The sequence below is a fragment of the Onychomys torridus genome, unplaced genomic scaffold, assembly GCF_903995425.1.
Source record: "Onychomys torridus unplaced genomic scaffold, mOncTor1.1, whole genome shotgun sequence".
NCBI lineage: Eukaryota > Metazoa > Chordata > Mammalia > Rodentia > Cricetidae > Onychomys > Onychomys torridus.
In genome coordinates, this window is record NW_023413379.1 from 236,471 (window position 1) to 263,557 (window position 27,087).

General features: G+C 39.6%; 1 protein-coding gene and 1 pseudogene across 1 annotated transcript; both read left to right on the forward strand.

Moving 5' to 3' along the window:
* Nucleotides 1-2,271: 2,271 nt before the first annotated feature.
* LOC118576276 (zinc finger protein 883-like) lies at nt 2,272-26,638 on the forward strand. The gene is made up of 6 exons (XM_036176589.1): nt 2,272-2,450; nt 6,148-6,274; nt 7,556-7,648; nt 8,871-8,963; nt 22,315-22,409; nt 22,976-26,638. The coding sequence occupies exons 1-6, from the start codon at nt 2,433-2,435 to the stop codon at nt 24,554-24,556; spliced, it is 2,007 nt and encodes a 668-aa protein (XP_036032482.1). The 5' UTR covers nt 2,272-2,432; the 3' UTR covers nt 24,557-26,638.
* LOC118576283 lies at nt 15,901-16,536 on the forward strand (annotated as a pseudogene).
* Nucleotides 26,639-27,087: the final 449 nt, after the last annotated feature.

The window sequence follows — 27,087 nt, forward strand, 5'->3', positions numbered from 1 at the left end:
TGCAGGGATCGTCTCTGAAATCAAAGCAACATAAAATTGTAATTAGCTGTGGCTTCACTCACTTTCCGTGTCCTCACTCCAGATCCTAGACAAACAACAATCTAATTTTGTTTTATATAGATGTCCCTCTTCTAAACTTTCCAGGAAAGAGACTCTAGACCATTTGGGGTCTCAATGACTGGTCTTACTCACAGAGCATCGTAATCTCTGGGGATATCTATGTTGGAGCAGGGATCAATGCTTCACTATTTTTCATGATGGTATGTCCCAAGTTTAGTGTCCTCCTTTGGGTATTGTCAATTCAACTCAGACTCTGTCTTAAACAAAAACAAAACAAAAAAAAAAAAAAAAAAAAAAAAAAAAAAAAAAGAAGGGAACTCTTATTAAAAATAGACACGAGGCACTTTGACTCTATAGGAATAAAAAAAGCCTGGAAAGGAGCACAGGAGAATATTCTAGAGATGATGAAAGTATTAAATACTTATGTTCCTCAGCATCTTAGAATAACAGCAGAATTCTGTCTAGTTTCACAGTGGGACATACGTGTGTGGTGCTGCACTATTTTTGGAACTCAGGGTGGTGCAGGGAATATTGTGAGTTTAAGACTAGTTTTAGTTGTGATGTGGTTTTTAGGTCAGTGCCTATCTTAAAAACAAAAGGGAGAGAATAACTAAATAAGTTGCTTTGACTTTTATCCTTATAGTTAACTTTTATCCTTATAGAATGAATTTTAATACTTTGGGTCAGTTGTTAATATTTTAACACTGCAGGCACCCCCTATATGTGTCGATTTTTGCTTTAATTTAGTCAATGGCATGATTTTCTTTCAGTTTTTCTTTTTTTTTTTTTAACCAAAATGTTCACTCTTAAATATTCACCCCATAAATATTTTTACTATGTTAGGGCACTTGGCAGAGTTCCATGTACACATAGTAGGACACTTGTAAACTGTGTTTAATCCAGAACAAAATGAGTAGCAGTGGTTGAGATGAACAAATTATAGTAATCGGTTAATGAGCAAGAGTGAAAGGCTACAACTCATCAACAAACACTTTCATATTTAATTTCAGAAACCATTTGCAAGTAGCTGGATGCAGTGGATGCTTGCACACAGTGGTTTGGAAATGGCCTCACACTGTGTTCACCTGGAGAGTTCCAAATACTGTCCATGCCAGGCCCTATTGCCCTGATTCTGATTGCATTGTTACTGAAGTTTGGAAGGTTTGAAAAAGTCCTGGGGGTTATAATGTGCAGCCAGCAGTCAGACCATGAGTTCCAGGGTCTTGGGTGAATTAGCTGTGCATGACACCCATGTATGCTACATGGCTTTGCCCAGCACCACATATCTCATTTCCAGGTATAAAATACTGCTTTGCCCAGCTAAAATAAAATTCAAGACATTCTCTTTATATGGCAATGTTTCTGCAAAACAAAATGCATTCTCAGTGGATGGCACATCTCTCTTAATGTCATTTGCTTTCCTCCTAGATTTTTCAACAGTTTTGAAATTGTTTGATCACAAATAGCACCCAAATACAAAGGGGATGGAAATAACTTGCATGCATGTGGAGGTCCATTATACAATGTTTAAAACTTTTTTCCTATAACAAGACATAAATTATGCCATTAATCTTCGATATTGTTGCTATTACAGTCAATTTTACCTGTTTAGATTTAAAAAACAAACAAAAAAAAACCCCTGATACTTCTCAGAATGCATGTGAGCTAGAGAGGAGACACCGGAGAGAATACAGAACGGGGGTGGGGGGTGGGGGTGGGATGATGAGAACAAAGTATATCGACACTCATTGGAAAAAGTCACGATGCATAATAAACTAAATAAAGGATTTTTAAAATCCCTGCCATGTTGCTTGTGTTGGGACATTGCTCCTTTACAGGACTGTTTTCCATTTCAAAGCTTAGAGTTGGTAAAAACAAAGGTTAAAACTGTCACTATGTGATTTCCACTTGTGAATAAGTTAGATGAATATATTTCAGGCGTGAATGTGTAAATCCTTCCTCTCTAGGTCGAGTGCAATCCTTTAGTACTGGGCTCTGTTCTCTTACGGGTTGGGGGAGGGGAGGAGGAGCCCTGCCTGGCAACACCTGTGAGCAAGAATTTGCTTTTTATTTATTTATTTTTTTCTCCTTGCTTGACTTACTCACTAATTGGTGCTGTCTACTGTCGCTCATTGCCAAGCCCGAATTCTGTCCAATCGGATACACCAGGCCAAGAACAGACCAATCAAATATGGAGACTGATCGCGGCGGGCAGGCCTTCGCTGCTCCGCTGTGGCCTTTGTCTATCTGTCCCCGGCCATCTTGGGTCTGTAGCCTCGTCCTGTAAGCGATCGGGAAGTCTGGAGACAGTGCTGCGGCCTCTGTCTCCCGTGACAGTCGCTGCGGGGAGGCCCGCCCGAGGAGGACGTGGGATGTCACAGCCCGCCATGGTGAGTGCGGACGTCCCGCGGCAGTGGTCCTCCGCCGCGGTCCCCTCCCCCTCGGCCCGCCCCTCCTGCGCCTGCGCCGCAGGCCCTGGGAGCTGGGCCTCGTGTGTGTGTGTGTGTGTGTGTGTGTGTGTGTGTGTGTGTGTGTGTGTGTGTGCGCGCTGTAGTCTGCAGATTGCTTATGTGCGTGTGCGTGTGTGTGAGTGTGTGTGTGTGTGCGCGCGCTGTAGTCTGCAGATTGCTTATGTGCGTGTGTGTGTGTGTGTGTGTGTGTGCGCGCGCGCGCTGTAGTCTGCAGATTGCTTATGTGCGTGCGTGTGTGTGTGCGCGTGCGTGCGTGTGTGTGTGTGTGTGTGTGTGTGTGTGCGCGCGTGTGTGCGTGCGCGCGCGCTGTAGTCTGCAGATTGCTCATGAGGACCTGGAGGGCGATTTAGAGCCTCTTCTCGGCCTTGGGGGTTACTTCAAGAGAGGAGCGGGGTTGTGGAGTCTACAGTCCCTCATCAAAAGAGAACCCCGTCCCCCGTATTCCCACTTAGCTGAAGCTTTGAGTCCAGAAGACACAAAATTAATTTATTAAGCGAGGATAGATTGAAGCCCATGCTTTTAGAGAGAGTAGGATGCCCTTAGTAATTCACAGTGGTTGTCTGTGTCATCTTGTGAATTTCTCAGTTAAGGTTCCCTGTAAATTGATGTCACTCACTTACATCAAAGTAAGGTGCTTAAGCAAATTTTAAGAGTTAATTAAAAATTAAAAACTAAGGTGAATGGTTTGTTCCTCATTTCTCTCGTCTATAGAAAACACAGCTCTCACCTCAAAAGGATTAGGAGAGAGTTTATTCTGGGACAAATATGAGTCACTATGTTCAGAAGCATGTATTTAAGTTGCCCTAAATGACATGTTCCAACGTGGATGTGATTACATGAGCTTTTATGGTGCAGAACAAAAGAAAGTCATAAATCAAGGGATTTACCAAAGACACTTGTGGGCACATCAGGTTAGGTAGGTTACAGCCAAACAGTGGAAACAGCTACAGATCTGAGATATTATCTGATGACAGTCTTGGCTTTTGGCTTGGTGGAAGCTAGTGGTCTGCTCTATGGATACATTCCCAAATTTTAAGCTGATAGTTGATGTTAGGCCACATAGAGAAGGTGACTACTAAATGGCTGTTAAGGGAACTAACTATAACAAAGAATTCAGACTCTGCACTTGCAGTTTCCAACTCCAGAATCATAAAGTTCTAACCAGGCAAGAAGCCTTATTAAGCCTTTAAAACACATTTGGAATTTTTTCCAGGGAGAAAGAGAGACTTGAGTTCCCACTCTAAGAATTTTCTGGCTGGGCAGATGGCTCAGTTATGCTATCAAGCCTGCCAATGTGAGTTCCATCCCTGGGACTCACATGGTGGATGGGAAGAACTGATTCCTACAAATTGGTCTCTCCACTTACATGTTGGGGAATGATGATAGAAAAGAAGTAAAAGTGGGGATTGGGGATTTAGCGCTTGCCTAGCAAGTGCAAGGCCCTGGGTTCGATCCTCAGCTCCAAAAAAAAAAAAAAAAAAGAAAGAAAGAAAAGAAGTAAAAGTCTTTGTTTTAACAGTTAAGCCATCTTATAGAGCAGAAAACTATAGTAAAAGTACTACAGTTTCTAACATTGTAGTCTCAAATCAAAACCAAGGTATTTCTTTCGGAATGGAATGATGTAATGGCATATGTAACCAGAAGGAAGGTGGCAGTGAAGGGGCCAGATGTACATGAGTGAGTGAGGCCAGAAACACCTGGATGCATTATGTATTTGATTTTGAAGTAACTTCAAGTCATTGGGTATTGCTGTTGCCCATTATTTTTTGACACATATTCAGTGGCTTTATAAGGAATAGGGTGATTCTGTGGTTTCTGGGAATTGGACCCATGCACCATCTATACCTGCACCACCAGCCCCACTGCCTTTTCACTGATTTGGTTATTCTTTACAGATTTCATGTTACCTTTATATGGTTGAGTTTATGTATGCTCTTCTCCTGATATTGACACAAACATAGTATACATATGTATTGTTTGTGTACTGACTCATTTTTCTGAAGTATCTCTTGACTGCAAAGAGACTGAACATTTGTTGGAATATGGTGATATATTATGTACCCTAATAAACTTACCTGGGGATTAGAGGACAGAGCCAGCCACTAGATTAGACATAGACAGTGGTAGCACACACCTTTAATCCTATCTGTCACTCAGGAGACAGATCTGCCTGGATTTCTGTGAGTCCAAGGCCACACTAGGAACAGAATCAGGCATGGTGGGACACACTTTTAATCCCAGCACTTGAGATCTCATGTCTTTGCTTGGGATTGAAGTCCATGCTTTTAGAGAGAGTAAGATGCCCTTAGTAATTCACAGTGGTTGTCTGTGTCAACTTGTGAATTTCTCAGTTAAGGTTCCCTGTAAATTGATGTCACTGACATCATACACCTTTAATCCCAGGAAGAAATGTGGCAGGACACAGAAAGGTTCACAAGGTGTGAGGAAACAGGAACTCGCTCTCTTTAGGCTGGAGATTTTGTAGAGGTAAGAAGGTGGCTAGCTTGTTCTGTTTCTCTGATCTTTCAGCTTTCACCCCAGTATCTGGCCCTGGGATTTTTTTTTTTTTAATAAGACATTTTAAGATTCATGATACATTCGACTTGGCAGCCAAATTAGTAGTATACTTTGAGAAATTTTAAGATATGTACTTAAGGCCGGGCGGTGGTAGCGCACGCCTTTAATCCCAGCACTCAGGAGGCAGAGACAGGCGGATCTCTGTGAGTTCGAGGCCAGCCTGGGCTACAGAGTGAGTTCCAGGAAAAGCACAAAGCTACACAGAGAGACCCTTTCTCAAAAAACCAAAAAAAAAAAAAGATACGTACTTAACCTGCTATCCTGCTGTATTGTCACTGAGCCTGTTTAAGTTTAATGTACCTTTAAGAAAACAATCTTCCCATGCCTTGGATTTCCTTTTCAGTCAGCTTTTACCACCTAAACTGAAGCATAGTTTTAATCTTAAATTATGAACTCCTCCATGCCCCTGACCCAGAGTAATATGTGTTTGTTGTGGCAGTCATTTGTTGAAGACACCCGAGAGGTTGAAAGTAACCTTATACAACAAATATTCACCCAAAATATTGTAAGTAACATGTGGATGTGGCTTGATAACATCTGTTTGTGATTATGTTTGCTCTTCTGGTCAGCCGGGAACAGTAAAGCAATGTCTTCCTTGTAAAACTCTTAAACTTTTCTATAAAGAAACCCTCTTTCCTTCCCCATACCATGTTTCTGTGCTAGTCAGTAAATACACAGTGAAGCCTTTTGTTAGGGGCAGAAGAACAATACAGGGAAAGAAATGAAGACTTAAAATTTGGCCTATCTTTTGGTCAACAATACAAGAGGGAGCCTGTGTTTTCCTTCCATAATGTGTTATTGATACACTGCAGATTGTTTGTATTATAATTCTTTGGAAAACTTTTGACTCGTATTTTTGTGATTCCACATTAACTGCCAAGGATGATGTTTGTTTTGACTTTGCTTTCTACCATGATAAGGAATACACATCAAGCTGCAGACAAGACACTGTCAAGTCACTTCTACACAGCGAAATATAAACCCCGTTGTTGTTCCCAAGACTGGGGATTTGGTCTGAAGACAAATGTTGTCATTCCAGGAGCTGGTGTCCTTTGAGGACATAGCTGTGTACTTCACCTGGCAGGAGTGGCAGGACCTGGACGTTGCTCAGAAGCTTCTCTACAGGGACGTGATGCTGGAGAACTACAGCAGCCTGGTGTCCTTGGGTGAGTAGCTGCCTGGAATCCTCATAGCAGTTGTCCTCTGTAGATGGCATAGAACTTGCAGCCTTCATTTTTTACTGTACCTTTTAACTGATGCATGATAATAATGGCACACATTTCTGGAGGACAGTGTGACTTTACAATACACTTACACAAAATGTAATCATCAGATGATGGTAATATACTCAGGCATATACCACTTGTTTGTAATGGGAAAAAATTAAATCTCTCAGATATTTTGAAATACTCAATTTGTTTTTTGCCCACCATACATTTACTTCCATATTATAGAACCATAAGTTACTCAGTCCTTCCCACATCTACCTCAGTAAATATTATACACCCTGTCCTCAAGACTCCCATGCCTTTTCCACACTGTAATAACCACTTTTTGTTTCCCCATCATTTCTTTGACATTATCTTTAGCGTTTCACGTGTAACTAGAACACAGCATTTTTCTTTTTCTGACATAGCTCACTTATGTATTACACTTTTCTAGGGAGATGCAGAAGATCTGTTCACTCCAGATCCAGGGGAAATCAGGGACAAAAGAAATGCCCTATAACTTCCAGCTTTGCAAAGAAATAAGTTTAGTGGAGTTAAAGAACATGGCTGGGGAAATGGGTTGTCCAAAAACTTCTTTTCGTGCATGTGTGCAGACCTGAGTTTGTCCTTGAAGCCTGCGTATATTGTTATTTTTGTTGTTGCTGTCATACAATACCCTGGCCAGACAGCTTAAGGGAGGGAGTAATTATTTGGACTTACAATTCCAGGGTATAGTCCATTATGGCAAGGAAATCATGATGTCAGGAGCCTGAGGCAGCCGGTCACATTGTCTACCTGATAAGGACACTCATTGGAGTGGTGAATGCTCCTGCTCAGCTCATTTCCCTGCCCTGGGAACCATAGAGCTTAACCCTCTCCACTGCGCTATCTTCCCAGCCCCTGTGTCCTTCTCTTACTTTTATTTCTAGCTGTTTCTTTTTTAATGACTTCTTGTTCTTTTTTCAATTTATTCTTAAGTGTCATCCATTGGTTTTCCAGCTTTGTTGTGTTTGCTTTTTTATTCTCTTCTGTTTACTTAACTATTCATGTTGTTTGGGGTTATGTGTCATTAGTTGAGTGCCACATCAGGGTAGTAGTCTAGTCTGTGAAGGGGTGAGCGTAAACACTTTCTGACAAAAGTTTCTGACTTGCCCACTGGAGCACCTCTCATCAAAGGGTGTCTCCTCAGGGAACCTGACTACATATTGGCAGAAACTGTACATTATTTCTCATTTACAGGCTGCTGCATGGTCAAGCCTGAGTTGATCCTCACGTTGGAACATGAATTTGGGCTATGGAGGGTAGCAGATACCTCAGTCTGGAACCTTCCAGGTTAGTCAACGTGTACCGGTAAGAGAAAAGGTCATCAAATACCTGTCATGGTGAGCTAGTTTTGCCAAATTTTATCCAGAGCCAGTCTTGAATGTGGTTGGCCTTATGGATCAAACAGAGGCTGAAGAGGTTTCTCCACTTAAACCCATCTCCTGCTTTGTTGCTCAAGTATATTTTGTAGAGATTTAGTCTCTTATTTGAGGTCAAGTTTACCTAGCAGATGTAATGACAACATGCACCATTTTATGTTGTTGTTTTTCCTGATAGTTTTTTTTCCCTCCATGTCTTAGTACGTTCCTAGGGAGTTGAAAGTGGATGCAAAGAGATCAATCAACATGACCAGTATCTGCTGAGCTCTCCCCCTGCCACCCACCTTAGGACAGCATCTTCCAACTGACTGGTCCATAGGCAGTCTTTCGATGGTCTCATCTCCAAAATCAGACTGTCTCTTCCCCAGAAGGCATTCATTGCCAGTCACCACTCAGCTACGGGTGGTACTTTATGACCACCAACCCCCTCTACAGTGGGGTTTTCTCTGTTTTGATTTTGGATCAATTGTGTGCATGCTGTCACAGTCTCTGTGAGTTCATATATTTGGTTTCTTAGAGGTAGTGCTTATGAATCAAAGCACTTTTTATTTCTTTTTTCTCAACTTTTAAAAAGCATATGATTGTATTTATTTTATTTGAATGAGTATTTGCTTGGATGTTTATATGTGTATATACAGACATGTTTCCTCTCCCATCCACCCCAGGTTTTTAATGTGCCTAGGTTATTTGAAAATAGCCCATCCTTGTACACAGCTTTTTCTTCTTTTTTTCTCAGCCGGGGCCATTTTCTATGAAGTCGTTTTTGCATTTTAGTTACTTTGTTAGTTGAGTTACTTCTCCTACAAGTTTTCTTGGTGTTCGTTTCTTTGTTTTCTGTTATTGCTGTTTTTATGACCTCATTTTATTCAATTGTCATAAATATGTGTGTTTTTTCAATTTTATTGTGTTATCTTTTGTTTTTCTGTTCTGTTTACTTGTGTTTAAGAACAGTCATTATTTTAGGCTATCATGCAGCTTAATGTGATTTGAGGGTAATATTCCACTCAGTAAAGAATGTGAGTATAAATCTTGTCTCCAAAGAGTTTCAAAACCACACATCTTAAGCAGAGTTTCTGAAATGGACCTGCTGTCTCTCATCGTTGGCCCTGACTTGGCACATTTCCCCTTTACAGGGTACTGTGTGACCAGACCAGACTTGAACTTCAAGTTGCAGCATGGACTTGAGCCATGGAGTGCCTCCCAAACCTCCCTCTGGGGCCTCCCAGGTCAGTTGGAAGATGCTGTCCTAGGGAGGGTGGCAAGGGGAGAGCTCAACAGATACTGGTCATGTTGATTGATCTCTTTGCATCCACTTTCACCAAACCTAGCCTAAGGAGCTCATGGATCTCACAGACACTTTATGCAATGTCCAAAAAAGTTCCTCATGGCTGCCCAGAGGATTGATTCAAAGAAGAACTGACATCAACACTCCAAGTTATTCAGCAAAGTAGAAACTGAAGGAACATTTCCAAATTTCTCTCACAAAGCCACTATTAAATTGATACCAAAGGATGCAACAAAAAAGAAAAATTGAGCCAGGCGGTGATGGCACACACCTTCAATCCCAGCACTTGGGAGCAGAGGCAGACAGATCTCTGAGAGTTCGAGGCCAGCCTGGTTTACACAGTGAATTTCAGGACAGGCTCCAAAGCTACACAGAGAAACCCTGTCTTGAAAAACAAAACAAAACAAAAAAATAAAAATAAAAAAAGAAAGAAAATAATAAACTAATATGTACCTTGTGAAGATAGATGCAAAAATTCTCAATAAAATACTTTGCAAACCAAACTTAAGAACATATCAAAATGATTACCCAGCACAGTCAAGTCTGTTTGACCCCAGAGATGCAAAGCTGGGTCAACATTTGTAAATCAATAAATGTAATCCACACAAACAGACTAAAGGACACATGATCATCTCATTAGATGTAAAAAGGGCCTTTGACAAAATGCAAAATATCCCTTCATGATAAAAGTCCTGGAGAGACTAGGGATAATACAGAAAATTTGTAAATAAGGCTATAGCCAGCATCAGTCTAAATAGAGAGAAACTCAAAACATTTCCCCTAAATCAGGAACAAGAAAGGCTGTCCTGTCTCTTTATAACTCTTCAATGGGGAAGTCTTAGCTAGAACAATATGACAACTGAAATAGATTAAGGGGATACAAATAGAAAAGAAGCCAGAGTATCTTTATTTTCATACATAGAGTTTTATCCATTACTCCCCCCCCCTTTTTTTTCTATGTTGAGATGTGTTTTCGTAAATTTTTTTCTAGTACATATATAAGTCTTTTAAGACATTTTTGTTGGTTAGCTACTTTACCTAACTGCTTATTTGTTTTTCTTTCTTTCTTCTTAAATCATAGTAGTTTTTATTTGTTGGTTGTTTAGGTTTTGTTGAGACACTGTTTTACTATTTTCTCTTTGATTACTTTGTAGCCAGTTCTCTCTGTGTTATGGGAGAACCAATAACAATAGAAAACATTTTCTTTAAAGGACTTCCACTCAGTGAGAAAAAACCGAAGGACAGGTATTTATACTGTGGTGAGATAAGAACTACCAAGAATGTCTAACCTGGTAGAAAGGAACAAAACAGGTTTTTGTTCATTTGTTTTCTTTCTAATCTTAGAGAAGATACTAAAGTGACCTAAATTTTAAAGAATTATTCATTGCTTTTATTTGAACCTTGAGATGGCAGTTTTCTTTTTTTTTTCTTTTATTGAAAATAGATTTTTTTTTTCTTACATAATATATCCTGATTACAGTTTTCCCTCCCTCTACTCCTCCCAGTTTCTGGTCACCTCCCTTCCCATCTATATCTACTCCCTTTTTGTCTCTCATTAGAAAACAAACAGACTTCTAAGGGATAATTAAAATAAAATAAGATAAAACAAAAACTAACACATTGGAGTTGGACAAGACAAAGAAGCGGAAGGAAAGGTTCCCAAGAAAAGGCATAAGAATCAGAGGATCACTTGTTCACACACTCAATCCCATTAAAAACATTAAAGTGGAATCTATAATATATGTACAGACCTGGTGCTGATCCATGCAGGTCCTGTGCATGCCATCTTAGTCTCTGAGTACATGTGAGCTTTGATCATGTTGGTTTAGAGGGCCTGGTTCTTCTGGTGTCCTCTCCCCCCTCTGGCTCTTAACACTCTTTGCCCCTACCTCTCCTTGGGTTTCCCTGAATTTTGAGGAGAGGGATTTGATGGAGACATCCCATTTAGAGCTGTTCAAGATCTCTCATTTTCTGCATAATTCTTGCAGTGGGTCTCTTTATTTGCAGGGAGAAGCTTCTCTGGAGATGGTTGAGAATAGCAGAATGTCAGTAGTCAGTAGGGATTTACTGCCTTTTTTCTCTTTTTTTCTTTTTTCTGTTTTTAAAAAGAAGAGTAATATTTGGTCTTCCTGTAGGTCTCAGGACTGTCTAGTCCTTGGTTCTTGGTCACCCAAGCAATTTCTGGTATGGGTTCCATCTTGTGGAGTCAGACTTAAGTTAGATCATATGTTGGTTGGTTACTTCCAAGAGCTTTGTGCCACCATTGCCCTAGCATATCTTTCAGGCAAAGATACTATTTTAAATCAAAGAATTTGTGACTGGCTTGGAGTTTACTTTTCTCTTCTGGTAGTATAGTGTATGGAATATCTTTCTGTATCAAATATGCTAAAACATAGGGGTAAAGGTGTTCTATTAGTTATGTAGGTATTGTCTTCAGCAACGGGGCCTTACTCTCAGTTTATGGAGAGCATCCTAAAGTCTTGACAACAGCCCGAGTTGTTTGGGGGTTTTCATGGGACCCCTTAGGCCAGTGTTGGGCCTGCCGACAGTCAGCTAGGTAGCTGGGTACAGGCGTGCGGATTGAAGAGACAATGAAGAAGACAGAAAAGAGTCAGGGTTAGTGTTAGTGTTGGGGTTAGAGTTAGGTCATTGCCGGATAGCCCTGAGTTTATTTCACAGCCAGCTTATATACAGTCTTGAAGGACAGAGTAGAACAATGCACAGCACAGGCATTCAACCACTATCTATCCTGCCTTGCATCAAGGAGCAGGCAGTTTCATTTTCTATCTCAATGTACCTCTGGAAGGAATCAGCAGCTTGCATCTAGCTAGATAGTGTGTTCCTTCCTGTGGGCTAATCAGGTCTTTCTCACAGCCCTTGAAGGAGGCTCTGTGGGCTAATCAGGTCTTTCTCAACCCTTCAAGGAGACTCTGTGGGCTAATCAGAACTTTCTCACAGCCTTGGAGCAAACAAGCTTGAATTCTATTGACTCAGAATAAACCTCAGATTCAAACTGGGAAACTGAGTCAGTTGTGGGCTCCCACAGGCCAGCAACCGAATTAGATATTACCTAATCCCGGTACTTGAAGCTTCATTTTGTCACACCATTTCTCTGATTGTTTGGCAGTTTCAGTTAGATCACCTTCATATATGCATATATTTTAGAAGCTTCTACTGTATGGCCATTAATTTTACATGATTCTTCCTGTATTCTATCCCTTGTCCCCTTCACACCTCCCAATACCACTTGATATTTCCTTCCAGCCTCTTCCATCCATTCATAACTATCAATTCTGTTTCTCTTTCCTATTGAGATCTGTGTTCCCTTGTCCCTTTCTCTATACTTAACGTCTGGTTCCACAGATTGCAGCTTGATGGTCATTGACATAACAGCTAATATCCACATAGAAGCAAACATAAACCGTATATCTTTCTGGGTCTAGGTAACTTCACTCAGGATATTTTTTTTCTCATTCCATCAATTTGCCTGCAAATTTCATGATTTCTTTTTTAAACAGCTGATTAATACTCCATTGTGCAAATGTACATATTCTTTATTCATTCTTCTGTTGGGGGACTCCTGGTTGTTTACAATTTTTAGTTATTATGAATAGAACAGCAATGAACATGGTTGAACAGGTGTCTGTGTGGTAGGATGAAGGATCTTTTGGGTATTTTTCCAAGAGTGGTATAGTTGATTCTTATGGTAGACCAATTCCCATCTCCTGTCAGCCACTACACTGATTTCTATTGTGGCTGTACAAGCTTGCATTCCCACCAGCAATGGAGGAGTGTTCCCCTTGCTCTACATCCTTGCCAGCATGAGCTGTCACTTGTATTATTGATCTTAGCTATTCTGACAGGTATGAGATGAAATATCAAAGTCATTTTGATTTGCATTTCCTGAAGGACTAAGGATAATGAGTGGTTATTTTTTTCCAGCCATTTTAGTCTCCCCTATTGAGAGTTCTTTGTTTAGATCTGTACCCCCATTTTTAATTTGGTTATTTGTTTTCTTGATATCTTGTTTTTTGAGTTCTTTATCTATTTTGACTATTAGCTCTCTGTAAGATATGTAGTTGCTGAAAATCTTTTCCCATTCTGTAGGCTGCCACTTTGTCCAAATGACAATGAAGCTTTTCAGTTTCATGAGGTCCCATTAATTGTTGATCTTAGTGCCTGGGCTAAAGGTGTTATGTTCAGAAAGTCTTTTCCCATGCCGATGAGTTCAAGGCTATTTACCACTTTTTCTTCTATCAGGTTGCATGTATCTGGTTTTATGTTGAAGTATTTGATCCACAGTGTGATAATATGGATGTGTTTGGATTCTTCTACATGCATTCATCCAGTTTGACCAGCACCATTCGCTGAAGATGCTTTCTGAACAAAAAGAAATAAAAAAGAGAGGAAAGGACATGACTGCTCCTAGGTATGGTGGAAAAGAGTTTATTTGAGATAAAAAGGAGAATGTAGCCAGAGGCAGGGACATCTGGGAGAGGCCAGAGTGAACATGACCAGGCTGAGCCACATGGAGTGAAGGGGAGGGGAAAGAAAGGAGAGAGAGCCGGGCGGTGGTGGCGCACGCCTGTAATCCCAGCACTCGGGAGGCAGAGGCAGGTGGATCTCTGTGAGTTTGAGGCTAGCCTGGTCTACAGAGCTAGTCTAGGACAGGCTCCAAAGCTACAGAGAAACCCTGTCTCAAAAAAACAAAAAAAAAAAAAAAAGAAAGGAGGTGGGGGGGACAGGGTGCAGCAGCCTGGAGACCAAAGGTACAAAGGAGTGGGCAACCAAAATGTCTGGTTTATATAGAGAAGAGCCTCTAGGGCAAGTGCAGCCCATCCTGTGGGCTGGAGAGTTCAGGGTAGACGGTGGAATATGCCAGCCATATCCAGGAATAGGCAGGACTGAGAGATGCAAGGAGAATCTGGAGGCCATGGTTTGACATATTTGACATGTTAAATATGTTGAAAATAGAGACCCCAGCAGTCTGTTTCTGGCTTGAAACTTAACACTTTCTTCCATGTGTGTTTCGGGCCTATGCATCAAAAATCAGGTATCCATTGGTATATGGATTTCTCTCTAGGTCTTCAAATTAACCTCAGCAGTCTGTTTCTGGTTTGAAATTTAACATTTTCTTTCTTCCAGTGTGTATTTCTGGCCTTTTTATCAAAATTCAAGTGTCAATAGATATGTAGATTTCTTTCTAGGTTTTCAATTTGATTCCATTGATCAACATTTCTGGTTATGTACCAATAAAATGCAGTTTTATAACTATATCTCTATAGTGCAACTTGAAATTGGTAATGGTGATACCTCCTGCAGTTCTTTTATTTTCAGGATTGTTTTAGCTATTGTGGGTTTTTTGTGTTTCCATATGAAGCTGAAGATTGTCCTTTTAAGACCTGTGAAGAATTGTTTTGGACTTTTGAGAGGGGATGGCCATTTTTACTACACTAATCCTACCTGTCCATGAGCATGGGAAACCTTCCAGTCTTCTGATTATCTTCTAGTTTCTTTGTTCAATGTCTTGAGGTTTTTGTTATATAAGTTTTCACTTGTTTGATTTGAGTTATTGCAAGATGGTTTATATTATTTGAGGCTGTTGTGAAAGGAGTTGTTTCCCTGATTTCTTTCTCAGTTTGTTTGTCATTTATATATAGGGGGCTACTGAGTTTTGCAAGTTAATTTTGTATCCAACTACTTTGCAAAAAATGTTCGTCTGCTATTGGACTCTCCTGAGGCAATATTTAAGGTCACTTGTGTATACTATCATATCATCTGCAATTAAAGATACTTAGACTTTTCCATTCACATTTCTTTTTCCCTAATCTCCTTCAATTGTCTTATTGCTCTAGCTAAGACTTCAAGTACTATATTGAATAGATATGTAGAGTGTGGGCAACCTTATCTTGTTCCTGATGTTAGTAGAATTGCTTTGAGTTTCTTTTCATTTAAATTAATGTTGGATAAAAGTTGCTGTAAACTGCGTTTATTATATGAAGGTATGTCCTTTGTATCCCTAATCACTCCAGGTCTTTATCATGAATGGGTTTTGGATTTGTCAAAGGCCTTTTCTGCCTCTAATGAGATAATCAAGTGCTTTTTTTCTTTCAGTTTATTTATATGGTGGATTCCATTTATTGTTTTCCATATGTTGAACCATCCCTGCATCTCTGGGATGAAGCCTACTTGATCAGTGTGGATAAACTTTTTGATGTGTTTTTAGATTCATTTGCAAATATTTTATGGGGAATTTCCCATCTATGTTCATAAGGGAAATTGGTTTGTAGTTATCTTTCTTTTGGGGGACTTTATGTGGTTTGGGTTGCAGGTATCTGTAGCTTTGTTTTTTCTTATAAATGTGTAGGAGAGGGACAGTGTTCCTTTTGTTTGCAATTTGTGGAACAATTTGAGGACTATTGACATTAAGTCTTCGAAATGCTGTACTAAAACTTTCTGGCCCTGGGCTTCTTTTTGGTTGGCATACTTAACTGTTTTGATTTCACTGGGGGTTATAGGTCTGTTTAAATTGCTTATCTGATCTTCATTTAACTTTGGGAAGTGGTATATATCAAGAAAATATATATGGCTTTTGTGACTAAACAAAAGACTGGGTCAAGTGTTCCTACTGTAGGAAGAAAACAGCAAAACCATCATGAAATCCCTTCTGAAGAGTCTTCTCAAGGTGCTGCAGTGGCTAAGGGTCCTGATGATGCCAAGGTGCCAGACCGAGTCACAGGAAAAGCAGGACTAAAGGAACTACAGTCTGTCAACCCTTGTCAGACTTGGAATTTTGTTGAAGAACTATTTTTGTTGAAGTTCCTATTGAAGAACTACAAAAACTAAGAAGAGCTCGAATATGTCACTATGTTCATCCCATGGACACAGTTCTGGATGATAGCATTGGCTGTTCTGTCTGGTTTGCTTCTAGAGGAATGGGTTGGTTAGTGACTCAGGATGCTGTGAGAGCTTACAAGAGCTGTGCAAAGGTGATTCTCACGGGGACAGTGTGGACTAGCAGCTGGCAGGTTACTCCCGTCATCGTGTCCGCTTTCAGTCTCTTGGTCTAGAAGGATTGAATGATGAAATAGCAATAGAACTGGGTTGCATTTCTTCCAGAAACCTTGGTTGTGATGACAGAGTTATTGGTGACCATGGAAAGGAAGCTAGGTTTCCTTTCTTGCATGAGAATGTTGTGTCTTTCCTAAATTCCCTACCAGTTTGGGAAAAGGTAGACCTGACTTTGCCCTATGGGGTTGGTGAAGCTCATTCTACGCCTTGCAGCTGTTGAATTTGGTCTCACAGCCTCTGCCCTTCTGCCGAAGCGGGCCATGCAGTTTGGATCTAGAATTGTAAAACTGGAGAAAATTAATGAGAAAGCATCTGATAAATGTGGAAGGCTCCAAATCCTACCTTAGAAAACCTCTCAAGAAGATGACATATGATTCTACCATGTAATAACACTGTTTGACAGTCACTGAAAATAAACAATTGCTGCCTTACCATTGTGGGGAAAAAAAATGTGGTAATGTTTTTTAAGGTATGTCCTTATGATTCTCTGGATTTCCTCGGAGTCTTTTGTTATGTCTCTATGATTTTTATCAAAGAAGTAACTGTTTCATTGATTCTTTATATTGTTTTCTTTCTTTTTGTTTGTTTCTATTTTATTGATTTCAGCCTCTAGTTTTATTATTTCTTGCCTTATACTCCTTTGGGTGAGATTTTTTTTCCTCTTTTTTCTAGAGCTTTCAGGTCAATTTACTAGTATAAGATCTCTTCATTTTTTTTATTTTATTTTATTTTTTTAAATTTTATTTTAATGTAGGCATTTAGTGTTAGGAACTTGCCTTTTAGAATCACCTTCATTGTCTTCCATAAGTTTGGGTAAATTGTGTTTTCATTTTCATTCAGTTCTAGAAAATATTTGATTTCTATCTTGACCCATTTTTTATTAGTAATGAGTTGTTCAGTTTTCATGAGTTTGAAAACTTTTTGTTGTTTCTGTTGCTGTTGTTGATATCCAGCTAGAATCCATGGTGGTCAGATAGGATGCAGGAGGCTATTTCAATATGTTGAGACTTGCTTTGTGTCCTAGTATTTTGTTAATTTTGTAGAAAGTTCCACGAGGCCTAAAAATAAGGTGTATTCTTTTGTGTTTGAGTGAAATGTTCTGTAAATATCTGTTAGGTACATTTGGTTTATAATGTCAGTTAGCTCCAGCATTGCTGCATTTAGTTTTTGTATGGATGATCTGCTTCCAATATCAATGTGTCTGTCAGTATGTGATTCAAGCTATAATAGTGTTTCTTTTATGAACGTTGGTGCCCTTGTATTTGGTATATAGTTGTTAAGAATTCCAACATTGTCTTTCTAGTGGATTTTTCCTTTGATGCATATGTAATATCCTTTCCTATTTCTTTTTAGTTTTGGTGTGAAGTTTATTTTGTCAGACATTAAAATGGCTACACTAATTTGCTTCTTAGATCCATTTGCTTGGAATATCTTTTTCTAATGCTTTTACCCTGAGGTGATGTCTATCCGTGATGTTAAGGTGTGTTTCTTAGATGCAGCAGACTGATCCTGTTTTCAAATATGTTAGTTTTTGTATTTTTGTTGGAGAATTGAGGCCTCTGATGTTATCAATGAGCAGTGATTGTAGATTTCTTTTACAATGTTGTAGTTGTTGTTATTGGTGTGTGTGTGTGTGTGTGTGTGTGTGTGTGTGTGTGTGTGTGTGTCTATGCCCCTTCTTTTGACTCTGCTGGTCTGAGACTATTCCCTGTGTTTTCTTATGTATAGTTTATTTCTTGAGGTTGGAATTTTCCTACTAGAACTTTCTATATTACTGGGTTTGTAGGCACTGCTTAAATTTGGTTTTATCATGGACTGTAATTTTCTCCATGTATGGTGATTGAAATGTTTGCTGGGTATAGTAGTCTGGGTTGGCATCTGTGGTCTGTTAGAGTTTTCAGCACATCTGTCTAAGCCCTTATGGCTTTTAGAATATCCATGGAGAAGTCAGGTGTATTTCTAATAGTTCTTCCTTTATATGTTACTCCATTTTTTCCCTTGCAGCTTTTAATATTCTTTCTTTGTTCTGTACATTTATTGTTTTGATTACTATGTGCTGTGGGGATTTCTTTTCTGGTCCAATTTCTTTGATGTTCTGTATACTTCTTGTATTTTGATCAGCATCTCTTTCCTTAAGTTAAGGAAATATCTTCTATGATTTTGTTGAAAATATTTTCTGTGCCTTTGACTTGTGTTTCTTCTCCTTCCTCTATTCCTATTATTCTTAGGTTTGGTCTTTTCATAGTGTCCCAAACTTCCTGGATTTTTGTGCCAAAAGCTTTTTTAGATTCCACATTTTCTTTGGCCATGGTTTCCATTCTTCTGTGTGTGCTCAGTGCCTGAGACTCTCTCTTCCATCTATTGTATTCTGTTGGTGAGGCTTGACTCTAAAATTTTAAAATTTCCAGATTTCCCTCAGTTTTGATTTTCTTTATTGATTCTATTTCCACTTTCAAGTTTGCTTTCCTGGTCCATGACCTGGGGGTTCCCAGGGAGTGCCTGCTGGAGTTGGGGGAGGAAGATTAGGAGGAGAAGAGAAGTATGATTCTCTGGAGATGGGAGTAGGGGTGCAAGGTGGCCACAGCTGATAGTCTGCTGCAGAGCTGGGGATGAATCTGAGGATTTAGATTTGGGATTTGAGGGAGAGGTTGAGATCTACTTACTAGTTATTCTACCTACTTCTCTGGCTGGAGAGATGACAGTTTTCAAAAATTGGTAGATGATAAATTATTTAATATAAATTAAACATTTGATGGTGATCATGATTAGAATATAAATTTGAAAGTCAGCAGCTCAAACATAGTTTGTTTTTAAATTTCTCTTTATTCTCAAGAACTTCCTATATGTATTCAATGAAATATGATCTGCTCCATTTTCTCCTTCAGGTCTCCTTATGGTCCCACAACAGTCCTTGCCCCATATCTTCCCAACTTCATATCATATTTTCTTTTTTATTTTATTTTTTTGTTTTTATAATCTACTAAGTCCAGTTAGTGCTGCGTATAACAAGCATAGGTGTGGGACTATCCACTGGAGCATGGGAAAGCTACCAGAACCATATCCTCAAAAAAGAATGATGCCTTATCCTCAATAATTATCCACTGTCAGTAGTTTCTCAGTAAAGAGTGGGGCCTGCAGATCGTCTGTCTCATGTAAGCCTGGTTTTCCCCGGCTTTCTGGACCTTGTGCTTGTCTAAACACGGCTGCTGTTCATGAGAGGGGTGGCCATGCTGTGTTCAGAAGACAGCATCTGAGCACTCTTCCCCATCCTTTGGCTCTTATATTCTTTCTGCTTCTGTTATAAGATTTTCATTGAGCCTTGGTGGTACCAGGGTTGATATAGATGTCCTGTTTGGGCCTGAGCACTCAGTCTCTTGTTCCCAGCCCCTCGATGAGTTATCCTCTCTGCTGGCTGCTGTCCACTGAGAAAAGAACAGCCAACTCTGACCAAAGTTGAGAACAGCCCAGTTCTGTGGGCATAAACAGAAATATTTAGAAGGCAATTTGACAGTGTGACCATTTAGCCGAATCATACCAGCAGCTTCTACCCAAGGTAGCAGTTTATCTTACCCTGCCATGGGTTTTTTGACCAGAATTATAGTACTGGTGATTAAACAGTTTTAATGTAGTTACTAGTACATTTTCCTGTGGGACTTCTAAGAGAATGAGACAGGAACATCTGAGTTTCAGAATAAGATGGCAGATTAGAAGTTTTCTTCATGGTGTTATGGGAATGGGGAGAATATCAACAACAAAGGAGAGATTGTATTCAAGGGGGAAAGAGTGAAATGTGCTGGGGATCAAGAAAAATGTGTCAGGACAGTTATAAAGGAGAAAAGCAGATAGGCAAAGCAGAAATGAAGCAGGAAACAGTTCATACTCTGAGCTCCCAAAGCCAGAACTGTAAAGTAAGGCCAACTGTAAGGTAAGTATAAAGAGCACTGTGTCCAACAGACTAGCATTTTTTAACACAGTACACACCTCCTGTCTGTAATGTGTCAAATACACCGCTCTGGTGTATCTCACACTGACTTTGCCTGGCAGCCTAGGCTTGGAGAAGAAGTCAATTGCATTTATCTTGGAGTGCCTTCTAGTCTTGGGACCTGAAAATGAGGAGCAGTCAGTCACAAAGCAGGGAGATTGAGGACACAATGACGCCATGATAGATGGCTGCGTGAGGCAGTTGTGGAAACTGCTGGTTCAGATGCCAAACCATTGAGAAACTTAAGCCACAGGGAACCTTTGTTGGGCAGGATTTGGGAGTCACAAACTGTGTGAGAAGTGAGCCCCAGTCCTTTGTTGTAGTTCACTTCCAAGAGACCATTATTAGCGAATTGTTTGGCTTACAGACCCTCCTTCCAGCTGTGTATGCTTGACTAGCATAATCAGACCAAGAACCATGAACTTAGGTCTAGCAGATCTAATTTTCAGTCCTCTTTCTATAATGTGATTTACTATTGGTTGGTTCTGAAAGCATCAAGGCTACCCACCCATGTCCCAGTTTCCTCTGGTCTTCCATAGTCCAAAACCTTTGGCTTAGACTTCCCTTATTGTGCAAAAATGGGGCCTTTGGGAATGATTCTACTGGATCCATAAAGTAGAGCTTGTTGAGGTCAGAAGTGGCTCCTTTTATGTAAACAGAGAGGTTTCTTAACTGAATGCAGCTGGGTTGCTCACAAAACAGTGACCATCCCAGCTCTCAGCCAGAATATAGCACCAAGAGGGAGCTGAGAATTTTAAAAAAAGTTAAACTTAACTTGATCCTAAGTAGCCTAATAGTAGAGAACATGGATAAAATGTTTCTCTGATAATTTGTTTACTTTCTATTTTTAACATATTTTTACTATATTGCTAGTGTTTTCTTTCTAGAAAAAACAATACCTATTTTTAAAATAGTTGACAAGAAGTTGATGCAAGCAAAAAAGTATTATTGTTTTAAGAAGCCCATGTAAATCCAGAAAATGAAAAAGATGTACAAAACTTAAGATAGACTAAATGAAGAATTTGAAGAAAGCTGCTTTCTTCTTTTTTTCAGGTAGAAAATTTGCATAAGTAAATAATTAGCTGTGACTCAGGACAAAGTAAATTAATTGAATACATGTGCTTAGAAATCCTTTCCTTAACCTTTATTCTTGCTTATTTAACTATGCTTACACCCCTAAAGAATGGATACAGATAACTATTCACGTACAAAAGAGGTTCAGTACTACAAGCCTAGATAATATATTAGACAAATGGAAAGGACAAATGTCAGGTCAAAACTGATGTGTGGAAATCTACAGCTGAGTAGACGGACACTTTACCTTACTTGTTTGAACCAAGCACAGCAAATCCTCAAAGAAAACTGACTAAGCCCTGGAATTCCTATTATTTTATTTTTTTAAATTTAAAAAGTTTTTTTTTTCATTATACACACCAATCCTAGTTCTCTCTCCCACCTCCCCTCCCCACCTCTCCATCCCATCCCCTATCTACTCCTCAGAGATGGTAAGGCCTCCCTTGGGGAGTCAACAAAGTCTGGCATACTAAGTTGAGGCAGAACCAAGCACCTTCCCCGTGTCAAGGCTGAGCAAGGTATCCTACCCTAGGGAATGTGTGCCAAAAAGCCATTTAATGCACTTGGGTAAGTCCTGGTCCTATTGCCAGGGGCTCCCCAAACAGATCTAGCCACATAACTGTCACCCATATTCAAAGAGCCTGGTTTGGTTCCATGCAGGCCCCCAGCTGACAGGCCAGAGCCCATGTGCTCCCACCAGCTTGGGTCAGCTGTCTCCATGATTTTCCCCATCATGGTCTTTACCTCACTTGCTCCTGGAATCCCTTTTCCCTCTCTTCAACTGAAGTCTAGGAGCTCAGCCCAGTGCTTGGTTGTGGATCACTATATCTGCTTTCATCAGTTACTGGATGAAGGCTCTATGATGACAATTAGGGTAGTCACTAATCTGATTATAGGGGAAGGTAAGTTCAGGCACCCTCTCCAATATTGCTAGGAGTCTTAGCTGGTCTCATCCTTGTGGATTCCTGGGGATTTCCCTGGCACTAGGTTGGAATGCCCAGTCTTGCAATTGTTGCATTAACTCATTGAAGACACACACATATATATCATAAGTGAATATTTTAAACCATATGCCTTAAAGATACAAAGACACTTTTTGAATTGCCTAAAAATTCTTTGTATGATTCACAGACTTTGTTCGTTTGTTTGTTTAATGTCATTTTAGATGTGCATAATTTAAGTGGCCTGGGAAATCAAGAGACACACTTGTGGCAAGTTGAAGTCACCAACGGCATTACGTCATATGAACAGATGGTTGAAGTAGGTACATTTTTTTTGTATAAGTATAAATATTCAATAGTGCTCTACTTACTCATGAACTTAATCCATAGCACACTATACTAACTCTCCACAATGAGCCTGATAAGATGGTTGCTGGAAAAGAACCTGATAATTTTAATATAACAGACTCATGGAGCATCTTAGTCTTTGCTGTTAGAACCAAACTTTACGGTATATACATACTATTTGGAGCCACTGAAACTCTTCTATTAAAAGATAATTTTATTGATACATAAGAAATGTCATATGTGGGAGACCTGTAATTAAAGTTTGATGAATATGGTAATCTTTTGGATGATGTCACATTTCCTGCCCAAGACATGGCATAGGTAAAATAGAAAAGTTTTGAGTAATGTATATTGGGTAATATTTGGTAGCAAGACTAAACTCAGTAAAGAATATGAATTACACAAAGAACAGCACTCCAAATGTAATGATTGTGAGAAATTTTTCATTAAGAAATCAGACCTCAGAATTTTGAGAAACAGATATTGGTGAATAGTCTCATGGGTTTATAAGAATGTAACAGATTTTTCTGTCTCAAGGCAGAACTACAGATTCAAGAGAAAATGCATCAAGGGGCAAAACCGTATGAATATAACGAATGTATGGAAACATTTGATCAGAATTCACAGAATACTGTGAATCAGACATCTCAGTCACATGAGAACCCCTTTGGATGGGAGGAATGTAGAAAATCCTTCTATTATCAGTCCACCCTCACTCAACATCAAAGATTTCGTATAGGTGAGAAACTCTATGAGTCTCCACAATGCTGGGAAATTTTCCCCTGGAAGCCCCAAGTCAATGTACAGGAGACATTTCATGCAGGTGAGAGACGTTATGAGTGTGAAGAATGCGGGAAGTCTTTCCACCGGAAGGCAAACCTTATTCGACATCAGAGAAGAACACATATCAGAGAGAAGCCCTATGAGTGTATAGAATGTGGGAAAACTTTCTACTGTAAGTCAGACGTAACTCGACACCATAGAAGAACTCATAGTAGAGAGAAGCCCTATGAATGTGTAGAATGTAGTAAAACATTCTACTGTAAGTCATACCTTATTCGACATCAGAGTAGAACTCATAGTAGAGAGAAGCCCTATGAATGTACAGAATGTACTAAAACGTTCTACTGTAAGTCAGATCTTACTCGACATCAAACAACTCATAGTGGGGAAAAGCCTTTTGAATGTAATGAATGCTCTAAAACATTCTACTATAAGTCAGACCTCGCTAATCATCAGAAAACTCATACAGATGATAATCCCTATGAATGTAAAGAATGTAGGAAAACTTTCTGCTCCAAGTCAAGTCTGAATCAACATCATAGGATTCATACTGGTGAGAAACCCTATGAATGCAATGAATGTAAGAAAAGTTTCAATTCTAAGTCAAACCTCACTGAGCATCAGAGAAGAACTCATACTAGAGAGAAGCCCTATGAATGTAATGAATGTTGGAAATCCTTCTACTGTAGGTCAGAACTCATTAATCATCAGAGGACTCATACAGTGGAGAGATACTATGAATGTAAAGAGTGTAGGAAAAATTTCTACTGTAAGTCAAACCTCAATCAACATCAAAGAACTCACACAGGAGAGAAACCGTATGAATGTAAAGACTGTAACAAAGCTTTTTATTGTAAGTCAAACCTCAATCAACATCAAAGAACTCATACAGGTGAAAAACCTTTTGCATGTAAAGACTGTAGTAAAGCTTTCTATTGCAAGTCAAGCCTTGTTAAACATCAAAAAATTCATTCAGGTGAGAAGCCATATGAATGCGGAGAATGTAGGAAAACTTTCTTCCAAAAGTCAGATCTCACTCGACATCAGAGAACACATACAGGTGAAAAACCCTATGAATGTAAAGATTGTAGCAAAACTTTCTATTGTAAGTCAAACCTCAATCAACATCGGAGAACCCATACACATGGAAAACCTTATGAATGTAAAGAGTGTAGGGAAACATTCTATTCTAAGTCAGAGCTCACAGAACATCAAAGAAGTCATACAGATGAGAAACCCTATGTGATGTTTAATATTGATTGTCAACTTGACAAGATCTGGAATCATCTGGGAGACAGGCCTGTAGGCATGCCTGTGAAAGATTATCTAGGTTAAGTTAGCCTCTGGGGATGTTGATTATCTTGATTTGGTTAATTGAAGCAGGAAGACACACCGCAAATATGGTGGCATCATTCCCTGGCCCGACGTTATGTATTGCATGGAAAGGGGTAGCACCATTCTGTAGACTGGGGTACTGGACTACATGAAAAGGAGAAAGGTAGATTAAGCATGACCATTCGTTGTTTTCTGCTTCCTGTCTGGTGCTACCTGACTAGCTGCCTTAAGCTCCTGCCACAGTGACTCCTCTGTCATAAGGGCTTGTACCTTCAAACTGAGCCACAGCAAAAAGGAACTAATCTAGGAAATCATTCTGATAATTTCAGCTATATGGTTCATGGGCCATTGGCAATGGTTTTCATGAGGAATGTAGAAGACTTGGGACTTTGGTCTAATATAACCTTTGAATGCTATGCTACAGAGCTAAATAGGCCATTCTGGTGGAAGTTTATAAGATCAGGAGGCAGAGGGAAGTACAGGCTGCGGAGGCCTGGCGCATAAGGCTTCAGAGGGAAATAAGAACTGTCAGGAACTGGCCTGGAGACCATTTGTGTGGTTCTTTGCCAAGAATCTGGCTTTATTATCCCTGTGTTCTGAGAACTTGAGTATTGGTGAGTTTTAAAAAAATGTGCCAATCTGTTGGGTGAAGAAAATTTCCAGGTGGGGGTATTTTGACTGACACAGCTCCTGGTATAACAGCACTTATAAAAGTTTACAATGAAAAAAACTTCCTTTGAGCAGAAGATGAATACAAAAGCGATTAAAACTTGCAGCATCTCATGGATTAAGAAAGCCACAGCAAAGCAACATCTGTAGGCAAGGCATGTATGAAAAAAAGGCTTTCTTAAAAGAACCTGCTTTGCCCCAGGGCAATAGGAAATGTGTGTGAGTGCCCTGCTGCACCTATCAAAGGTTTCAGTTTGTGAAAATGCAAACTTATTTGAAAGTAAAAAGCTAGGACTGAGAATGCAGCTGCAGGGGTTCCCTACTCTTTGAAGACAACTCCCCAGGGAAGTCTTGTTTCTGTAGGGTCAATACATTCTAGGTAAAATAGCTGTGATCCAAGAGGGCACCTTACATGTCTAATGAGCAACAGCTCTTGGAAGTTTTGTGTGTGTAATACTAGTTTCCTAAGCATGAAAGGTAGAATATTGAAGGGGTCAGGTAGACTTGCACCACAGTTTCAGATGACAGTTGTGACTAGGCATTCTAGATCAGGACTGGTGTTTCTACACGGAGGCTCTGATTGGCCACTGCATGAACCTGTGAAGGTGAACTCTAAGTTGCCATGGAGACTCCAGTATATAAGTGATACCAGGACCATGGAGGCATCCACCAAAGAAAGCTACAGGCAAGAAGTGGGTCCAGCCTTAAAGAAAGCCACAGGCAGATGGAAGGCCTCAAGTATTTTGGATTCTAGATGACTATATTACAAGTCTCAGATGCTGGACATGGAGCAGCAAGATTTACTGTTTTCTCTGCTGGGTTTCAGCCCTCATTTTTCTTTTCAGGAATAGGAATGTTTATGCTTTGCTTTTATGTATTGGCACCATGTAACTCCTTTTTGGTATTAAGGAACCTCACAAATAAAAGATTGTTTCAGATGAAACTTGGACTTTGGATATTAAAACAGCATTGGAATTGTTGAAGACTAGGGACTTTTGGTGTTGTATCTAACACACTTTGCATTATGAAATGACCATCAGCTTATGGGGACAAGAGAGGAAAGTTATTGCTCAACATTGATAGCCATGTCAGGTTTGCAAGGAATAGAGTTTTGATGATTAATATTCTCAGCTTGACAAGATCAGGTATCACTCTGGGAATGTCTGGGAGAGATTATCTTAAGTTAATTGCCATGGGAAGAGTTACTTTAAATGCATGTAGCACCATTCTATGGACTAGGGTCAAGATTGCATGAAAAGGAGAAAAATAGCTAAGAATGAACATTCATTGTTTTCTGATTCTTGTCTGTGGATGCCACTGGGCCAGATGCTTCAAGCTCTTACCACTGCAACCTTCCTGTCTAGTTGGATTCTACTTTTGAACCATGAACTAAAATAAACTCTTCCTTAATTTGCTGTGTCAGGATATTTTATAAAAGCCACAAGTCAGTAACACACCCTATGATTGTTTAAACATGTAGGATTTGTGTTGTAGAGTTGACTCAGCCGTTAAGAGCATTGACTACTGTTCCAGAGGATCTAGCTTGGATTTACTGCTCCAAAGTGGCTCACAGCTGTTTGTTAATCCAGTTCCAAAGGCTTCCATGGGCAATGCACTCATGTAGTACACATACATGTATGCAGGCAAAATATCTGCAGACATAAATAATTTTAAAAAGCATGTTGGAAAACTGTCATGCAAGTCAAACCTTATGACATCTAGAATTTAAACTAGTGAGAAATCATTTTAGAGTAAAGAATGTGGAAATCTTTCAACCAAAATTCAAATCTTACTAAGCATCAAAAAATTCATGGATAAGAAACAAGAAATCTTACTGTAAGAACCCAATGTTTACTTGGCCT